This window comes from Zosterops lateralis (genome assembly GCF_965231275.1).
Source record: "Zosterops lateralis genome assembly, chromosome: 32".
Lineage (NCBI taxonomy): Eukaryota > Metazoa > Chordata > Aves > Passeriformes > Zosteropidae > Zosterops > Zosterops lateralis.
In genome coordinates, this window is record NC_139792.1 from 1,593,639 (window position 1) to 1,602,907 (window position 9,269).

Sequence of the window (9,269 nt, forward strand, 5' to 3'; positions counted from 1 at the left end):
CGTGGAGGCGGCGTCATCACCTTCTTAGAGCGGTGATTGGTGCAGAGCGCGGACTTCCGGGAGCGGCGGCGGCGGCGCCGGTGAGAGCGGCGGGAGTGGAGAGCGCCCCCTGGCGGCGGGGCGGGAAGGAGGGAGGGTGGTCCCGGTACCGGTTCTGGTTCCGGTTCCGGTCCCGGTTCTGGTTCTGGTTCTGTTCCCGGTCCCGGTGGCCCCGCGGTACCGTCCCCGGTGTCCCCGGTGCTGTCCCGGTCCCCGGTGTCCCGTCCTCGGTGTCCGGTCCCCGGTGTCCCGCCTGTCCCGTCCCCGTTTGTCCAGTCCCGGGGTTGTCACCGCCGCTGTCCCCGCGGTCCCCAAAGTCCCCTCGGTGTCCCCCTGGTGTCCCCTCATCATTCCCGGTGTCCCACCTTAGTCCCCGGTGTCCCCCCAGTCCCCAGGGTGTCCCCAGTGTCCCCCCATCCATCCATAAGGTCCCCTCCAGTGTCCCCTCCAGTGTCCCCTCCAGTGTCCCCCCAGTCCCCAATGTCCCTCTCGGTGTCCCCAGTGTCCCCCCATCCATCCCCAGTGTCCCCACTCTGGTCCCCACTGTCCCCTCAGTCCCCTGTGTCCCATCCCTGTGTCCTCCCCCAGTCCCAGTGTCCCCTCATCCCCATTGTCCCCACTGTCCCCTGGTCCCCCGTGTCACCCCATGTCCCCTCCAGTGTCCCCCCAGTCCCCAGTGTTCCCCAGTGTTCCCCAGTCCCCAATGTCCCGTCCAGTGTCCCCCATCCATCCCCAATGTCCCCACTCTGGTCCCCAGTGTCCCCCAGTCCCAGTGTCCCCTCCAGTGTCCCCCCATTGTCCTCCCAGTTCCCACTGTCCCCTGGTCCCCAGTGTCGCCCCATGTCCCCTCCAGTGTCCCCACAGTCCCCAGTGTGTCCCCAGTGTCCCCCCAGTCCCCAGTGTCCCCCCAGTGTGTCCCCAGTGTGTCCTCAGTGTCCCCCCATCCATCCATAATGTCCCGTCCAGTGTCCCCCCATCCATCCCCAGTGTCCCCACTCTGGTCCCCACTGTCCCCTCAGTCTCAGTGTCCCCTCCAGTGTCCCCAGTGTCCCCGCCATCCATCCATAATGTCCCCTCCAGTGTCCCTCCAGTCCCAGTGTCCCCAATGTCCCCTCCAGTGTCACCCCATGCATCCCCACTGTTCCCTCTTTGGTCCCTGGTGTCCCCCAGTGTCCCCAGTGTCCCCCCCAGTGTCCCCACTGTCTCCAAGGTGCCATTCCCTGTGTCCCCAGGGTGCCATTCTGTGTCTCCAGTGTCCCCACTGTCCCCAAGGTGCCATCCCATGTCCCCAAGGTGCCATTGTATGTCCCCAGGTGTCCCCCGTGTCCCCAAAGTGCCATTGTATGTCCCCAGGTGTCCCCCGTGTCCCCAAAGTGCCATTGTGTGTCCCCAGGTCCCCCGTGTCCCCGGTGTCACCATGAGCACCGAGACGTTGGTCAAGGACGTCAAGCCGGGGCTCAAGAACCTCAACCTGATTTTCATCGTCCTGGAGACAGGTGGGTGCCACCCCTGTGTCCCCTGGTGTCCCCTCTGTCCCCTGGTGTCCCCTGGTGTCCCCTGGGTGTCACCTCTGTCGCCTGGGGTCCCCTGGGGTGTTCTCTGGGGTGCCCTGAATGTCACCCCTGTCCCCTGGGTGTCCCCTGCTGTCCCCTGGTGTTACCTGAGTGTCCCCTGGCTGTTCCCTGGGGTCCCCTGGCTGTCCATGGGGTGTCCTCTGGGTGTCCCATGGGTGTCCCCTCTGTCCCCAATGACCCCCTGTGTCCCTTGGGTGTCCCCTGGTGTCCCCTGGGTGTCCCCTGGGTGTCCTGTGGGTGACACCCCTGCTGTCCCCTGAGTGTCCCCTGAGTGTCCCCTGGGTGTCCCATGGGTGTCCCCCTGCTGTCCCTTGCTGTCCCCCCATGTCCCCACTGTCCCCTCCATGTCCCCACTGTCCCCTGCCTGTCCCCAATGTCCCCTCCATGCCCTGCTATCCCTGCTGTCCCCACTGTCCCCTCCATGTCCCCTCCATGTCCCCCACTGTCCTCCTGTCCCCTCCTGTCCTCACTGTCCCCACTGTCTCCTCCATGTCCCCACTGTCCCCCATTGTCCCTTCCATATCCCCTGGTGTCCCTGCTATCCCCCATGTCCCCCACTGTCCCCTCCATGTCCCCACTGTCCCCTGCTGTCCCCTCCATGTCCCCTCCATGCCCTGTTGTCCCCTCCATGTCCCCACTGTCCTCCTGTCCCCTCCTGTCCTCACTGTCCCCGCTGTCCCCTCCATGTCCCCTGGTGTCCCTGCTCTCCCCACTGTCCCCTCCATGTCCCCACTGTCCTCTGCTGTCCACACTGTCCCCGCTGTCCCCTGATGTCCACACTGTCCCCTCCATGTCTCCACCATCCACACTATCCCCACTATCTCTGTTGTCCCCTGTGTCCCCTCCATGTCCCTGGTGTCCCCACTGTCCCCTCCATGTCCCCGCTGTCCCCCCCATGTCCCTGGTGTCCCCGTTGTCCCCAGGCCGAGTGACCAAGACCAAGGACGGGCACGAGGTGCGGACGTGCAAAGTGGCCGACAAGAGCGGGAGCATCAACATCAGCGTGTGGGACGACGTGGGGACCCTCATCCAGCCCGGGGACATCATCCGCCTCACCAAGGGGTCAGAGGGGACACTGGGGACATTGGGGACACCTTGGGGACACTGGGGACATTGGGGACCCTCATCCAGCCCGGGGACATCATCCGCCTCACCAAAGGGTGACTGGGGACATTGGGGACATTGGGGACACCTTGGGGACACTGGGGACATTGGGGACCCTCATCCAGCCCGGGGACATCATCCGCCTCACCAAGGGGTATGGGGACACTGGGGACACCTGGGGACACCTGGGGACACTGGGGACATTGGGGACCCTGATCCAGCCCGGGGACATCATCCGCCTCACCAAGGGGTACCTGGGGACATTGGGGACACCTTGGGGACATTGGGGACATTGGGGACACCTGGGGACATTGGGGACATTGGGGACCCTGATCCAGCCTGGGGACATCATCCGCCTCACCAAGGGGTACCTGGGGACATTGGGGACATTGGGGACATTGGGGACACTTGGGGACATTGGGGACCCTCATCCAGCCCGGGGACATCATCCGCCTCACCAAGGGGTACCTGGGGACATTGGGGACATTGGGGACATTGGGGACACTTGGGGACATTGGGGACATTGGGGACAGCTGGGACATTGGGGACACCCGGAGACACCTGGGGACACCTGGGGACACCTGGGGACATCATCCGCCTCACCAAGGGGTATGGGGACATTGGGGACACCCGGGGACATTGGGGACACATTGGGGACATTGGGGACACCTGGGGACCCTTGTTGACCCTTGGTGACCCTTGGTGACCCTTGATGACCCTTGATGACCCTTGGTGACCCCTGGTGCCCCTTGGTGACCCTTGGTGACACTTTGGTGACATTATTGTCCCTGTCCCAGTTACGCCTCGGTGTTCAAGGGCTGCCTGACGCTCTACACCGGCCGCGGGGGGGACCTGCAGAAGATCGGGGAGTGAGGACAAAATCCGAAATATTTGGGGGGTTTTGGGGGGTCCTGGGGGGTCCTGGGGGGGTTTGGGGGTTTTGGGGTTTTTTGGGGATTTTTAGGATTTTTTTGGGATTTTTTGGGGGGGAATTTGGGGGGTTCTGGCAGGAGTTTGGGGGGTTTGGGGGGAGTTTATGGGGTTTTAGGGGTTTTTTAGGAGGGGGTTGTAGGGTGTTTGAGGGGTCCTGGGGGTGTTTGGGGGGTCCTGGGGGTGTTTGGGGGGTTTTGGGGATTTTTTGGGATTTTTTAGGAATTTTTGGGGGATTTTTACAGGGGTTTTTGTGGACTTTGGGGGGAATTTCTGAGGTTCTGGGAGGGGTTTTGGGGGGTTTTTGGGGGGTTTTGGGGGGGAGTTGGGGGGGTTTTGGGGAGGTTTGGGGGTTCCTGGGGGTGTTTGGGGGGTCCTGGGGGGTTTGGGGGATTTTTTAGGATTTTTTGGGGATTTTTTGGGGGGTTTTGGGGGGAATTTCTGAGGTCCTGGGAGGGGTTTTGGGGGATTTTGGGGGAATTTGGGGGTGTTTGGGGGTTCCTGGGGGTGTCTTGGGCGTCCTGGGGGTGTTTGGGGGGTCTTGAGGGGGTTTGGGGTTTTTTGGGATTTTTTTGGGATTTTTTTGGGGGGTTTGGGGGGTTTTGGGGGGATTTTCTGGGGTTCTGGGAGGGGTTTGGGGGGGTTTTGGGGGGATTTGGGGGTGTTTGGGGTTCCTGGGGGTGTTTGGGGGGTCCTGGGGGGATTTGGAGGGTCCTGGGGGGTTTTGGGGATTTTTTAGGAATTTTTTGGGATTTTTTTGGGGGGGGTTTGGGGGGAATTTCTGGGGTTCTGGGAGGGGTTTTTGGGGGGGTTTTGGGGGGTCCTGGGGGATCCTGGGGGGGGTTTTGGGGGGTCTTGAGGGGAGTTTTGGGGATTTTTGGGGGGATTTTTGGGGATTTTTTGGGGATTTTTAAGGGGGGTTTTGGGGGGAGTTTATGGGGTTTTGGGGGGGGTTTAGGAGGGGCTTTGGGGGATTCTGGGAGGGGTTTTGGGGGGAATTTTGGGGTCCTGGGGGGAATTTGGGGGGTTTTGAGGGTTTTGGGGGGTCCTAGGGGGTTTTGGGGATTTTTTAGGAATTTTTGGGGGATTTTTACAGGGGTTTTTGTGGACTTTGGGGGGAATTTCTGAGGTTCTGGGAGGGGTTTTGGGGGGTTTTGTGGAGGTTTGGGGGGTTTTGGGGGTGTTTGGGGGGTTTTGGGGATTTTTTAGGATTTTTTTTGGCATTTTTAGGAGGGGTTTGGGGGGTTTTGGGGGGAATTTCTGAGGTCCTGGGAGGGGTTTTGGGGGATTTTGGGGGAATTTGGGGGTGTTTGGGGGTTCCTGGGGGTGTCTTGGGCGTCCTGGGGGATTTTGGGGGGGTCTTGAGGGGGTTTGGGGATTTTTAGGATTTTTTGGGGATTTTTTTTGGGGGGGTTTTGGGGGTTTTGGGGGGAATTTCTGGGGTTCTGGGAGGGGTTTTGGGGGGTTTTGGGAGGTTTTAGGGGGAGTTGGGGGCTTGTGGGGTCCTGGGGGGAGTTGTGGGGTTTTGGGGGGCAGTTCTGGGGTCCTGGGGGAGGGTTCAGGGGGGTTTGTGGGGTTTTAGGGGGTTTTGAGGGGGCTCGTGGCTGGTTTGGGCATTTTTTGGGGGGATTTTTAGGGGGCGATTTGTGGGATTCAGGGGGAGGGGACTGCGGGAGGGTTTGTGGGGTTCTGTGGAGGGTTTTTTGAGGGTCTGGGGGGTCTCTGTGGGGTCCCCAAACCCCCCTGTTGTGCCCCCCAGGTTCTGCATGGTTTACTCGGAGGTTCCCAATTTCAGTGAACCCAACCCCGAGTACGGGGCCCAGCCCGGCCCGGCCAAGGGGGTGAGACTGGCATGGGGATGGGGGAATTTATCACAAATTCACACAAATTCCATTGATTTCCACAAATTCCCATCATTTTCCCAAGAATTTCCACAAAATTCCCAAGAATTTACACAAAATTCCCACAAATTCCCACAAATTTTTCCCGAATTTTCACAAATTTCCACAAATTTCCCAAGAATTTCCATAAGTTTCCCAAGAATTTCCACAAAATTCCCTGAAATTCCCACAATTTTTTCCCAAATTTCCACAAATTCCCACAAATTTCCACAAATTTGCCCCGAATTCCCAAGAATTTCCACAAAATTCCCAAGAATTTCCACAATTTTTTCCCAAATTTCCACAATTTCCCACAAATTTCCACAAATTTCCACAAATTTTTCCCAAATTTCCACAATTTCCCACGAATTTCCCACGAATTTTCACAAATTTCCACAAATTTCAACAAATTTCCACAAAATTCCCAAGAATTTCCACAAAATTCCCAAGAATTCCCACAAATTTTTCCCGAATTTCCACAAATTTCCCACGAATTTCCACAAATTTGCCCCGAATTCCCAAGAATTTCCACAAAATTCCCAAGAATTTCCACAATTTTTTCCCAAATTTCCACAATTTCCCACAAATTTCCCACGAATTTCCACAAATTTCCCTGAAATTTCCCACGAATTTCCATAAATTTTCACAAAATTTCCACAAATTCCCATAATTTTCCCAAGAATTTCCACAAAATTCCCAAGAATTTACACAAATTTTTCCCAAATTTCCACAGATTTCCACAATTTCCCACAAATTCCATCAATTTCCCACCCATTTGCCCCAAATTCCCACAAATTTCCACAATTTCCCACGAATTTCCCACGAATTTCCACAAAATTTCCACAAATTCCCACAAATTTCAACAAATTTCCCTGAAATTCCCACAAATTTCCCAAGAATTTCCACAATTTTTTCCCAAATTTCTCACAAATTTCCTAAAAATTTCCCATAAATTTGTCCCAAATCCCCTTGGTTTCCACAAATTTCCAGAAATTCCCAAGAATTCCCAACAAATTTCCCACAAATTTTCACGATTTTTCCCGAATTTCCACAATTTCCCACAATTTCTCAAATTTGCCACAAATTTCCCACGAATTCCCACAAAATTTTCCCAAATTCCCACAAATTTCCACAATTTTTTCCCAAATTTTCCCAAATTTTCACAAATCCCCACAGAATTCCCTTAAATTCCCTCAAATTCCCCCAAAACCCTCAAATTCCCCCCAAATTTCCCCCCAATTTTCTCCCAAATTTCCCCCCAACCCCCCAAATTTCTCCCCAAATTCCCCAAATTCCCCCCCAAATTTCCCCCAAAACCCCCCAGATTTCCCCCAATCCCCCCAAATCCCCCCCAGATTTCCCCCAAATCCCCCCAATTTCCTCCCAGTTTTCCCCCAAATTTCTCCCCCGACCCCCCAAACTTCACAAATTTCCCCCAAACCCCCAATTTCCCCCCCTGTCTCTGTGTTTCCCCCCCAGGCTCAGGCAGACGGAGCCCCCCCGGCCCCTCCCCAGCCCCCCCAGGGCCCCCCCGCTGCCCCCCCAGGTGGGTATTGAACCTGTGACCCCCCTGTGACCCCTGTGACCCCCCGTGACCCCTGTGACCCCCCTGTGACCCCTGTGACCCTTATGACCCCCCATGACCCCTTGGTGACCTCCCAGTGACTTCCTGGTGACCCCCCCAGTGACCCCCCCATGACCCCTATGACCCTCATGACCTCCTGGTGACCCCTTGACCCCTCCATGACCTTCCAGTGTCCCGTCCCCTCTGGTGACCCCCTGTGACTCCCCATGACCCCTCATGACCCTCATGACCCCCTGATGACCCCCCCGATGACCCCCCCAGTGACCCCCCCAGTGACCCCCCCATGACCCCTATGACCCTCATGACCTCCTGGTGACCCCTTGACCCCCCTGTGACCTCCCAGTGTCCCCCTGTAACCCCTCGATGTGTCCCCCCTCATGACCCCCTGTGACCCTCCGGTAACCCCCCATGACCCCTCAGTGACCCCAGTGACCCTCATGACCCTCCTGATGACCCCCATGTCCCCCCCCAGTGACCCCTTGACCACCCATGACCTTCCACTGACCTCCCTGTGACCCCCCATGACCCCTCATGACCTCCTGGTGACCCCAAATAACCTCCCCATGACCTCTAAGTGACCTCACAGTGACCTCCCAGTGACCCCCCATGACCCCCAGTGACCTCCCCATGACCTCCTGGTGACCTCCCAGTGACCCCCCCGTGACCCCTATGACCCTCATGACCCCTCAGTGACCCCCAGTGACCCCCCATTTCCCCCCCAGTGACTCCCCATGACCCCCCGGTGACCCCCCATGACCCCTGTGACCCCCCTGTGACCCCCAATAACCCCCTGTGACCCCCATGACCCCCCATGACCCCTCAGTGACCCCTCAGTGACCCCTCGATGACCCCCATTAACCCCTCGTTGTCCCGCAGCCCCGGAGAGCCAGAACGGGGCCGGGGGCTCCGTGTCGGGGGGGGGGTCCGGGCTGGGCCCCCCCGCTCACCCCCCGAGCGGCCGCAGCACCCGCAGCCAGCCCGGGACCCTCAGCAACGGCAAAGAGACGCGGAGGAGCGGCAAGAGATAACGGGAGGGGGGCAGAGATACCGGGACAGCGCCGGGATCGGCCCCGGGATCAGCCCCGGGATCACCGGGATCCACCAGGGAACCCCCAGATCACCCCTGGGATCACCGGGATCAACCCCAGGATCACCGGGATCAACCCTGGGAACCCCCAGATCACCGGGATCAACCCCGGGATCACCGGGATCCACCAGGGAACCCCCAGATCACCCCTGGGATCACCTCCGGGATTCCCTGGGATCACCACTGGGAACCCCCGGGAGCCCCTGGGGAATACTGGGACCCAGTGGGATCATCCCCAGGATTCCCCGGGATCACTACCGGGAGTCTCCGGGATCACCGCTGGGATCCCCAGGGAATACCGGGATCCAGTGGGATCCCATCGGGATCACTGGGGACACACCGGGACCCCCCTGGGATCACCCGCTGGGATCCACCGGGGAACACCAGGGACCCCTCCCCAGGATCACCGGGAACACCCCTGGGATCACTGGGATTCCCCAGGATCACCACTGGGACCCCCCCAGGATCCCCAGGAACCCCCCAGGGAATACCAGGACCCAGTGGGATCCCGTCGGGATCACCGGGGACACGCTGGGATCATCCTCCAGGAACCCCCAGGATTCCCCGGGATCACCCCCTGGGATTACCAGGGAACACCAGGGAATACCGAGAGCCATCGGGATCCCACCGGGATTCCCCGGGATCAACCCCCGGGATCCACCAGGGAACACCGGGATCACCCCTGGGAACCCCTGGGATCACCAGGAACCCCCCAGGGATCCCCAGGACCCAGTGGGATCTCACCGGGGAATACCAGGATCAACCCCCAGGATCCACCGGGGACCACAGGGAACTCCCCGGGATCACCAGGACCCCCCCCCGGGAACACCCCCAGGATCCACTGGGGAACACCAGGACCCCCCCAGGATCACCCCGGGGTCACTGGGAACCGCCCCCCACCCCCGGGATCACCGGGAATCCCCCCAGACACCCCCAGGATTCCCCAGGATACACCGGGACCCCCCTCAGGATCACCCCAGAACCCACCGGGACCCCCAGACCCCCCCCATCCTCCCCCTGGGACCCCCTGGAACCCACCAGGAACCCACCGGGGACCACCAGGATCACTG

The 9,269-nt window shown here is 59.2% G+C and overlaps 1 protein-coding gene across 1 annotated transcript; it reads left to right on the top strand.

The window, feature by feature from the left end:
* Positions 1–25: 25 nt before the first annotated feature.
* NABP2 (nucleic acid binding protein 2) lies at positions 26–8,177 on the top strand. The gene is made up of 7 exons (XM_083880989.1): positions 26–80; positions 1,433–1,535; positions 2,537–2,675; positions 3,515–3,586; positions 5,407–5,488; positions 7,007–7,073; positions 7,989–8,177. The coding sequence occupies exons 2-7, from the start codon at positions 1,457–1,459 to the stop codon at positions 8,138–8,140; spliced, it is 591 nt and encodes a 196-aa protein (XP_083737115.1). The 5' UTR covers positions 26–80; positions 1,433–1,456; the 3' UTR covers positions 8,141–8,177.
* Positions 8,178–9,269: the final 1,092 nt, after the last annotated feature.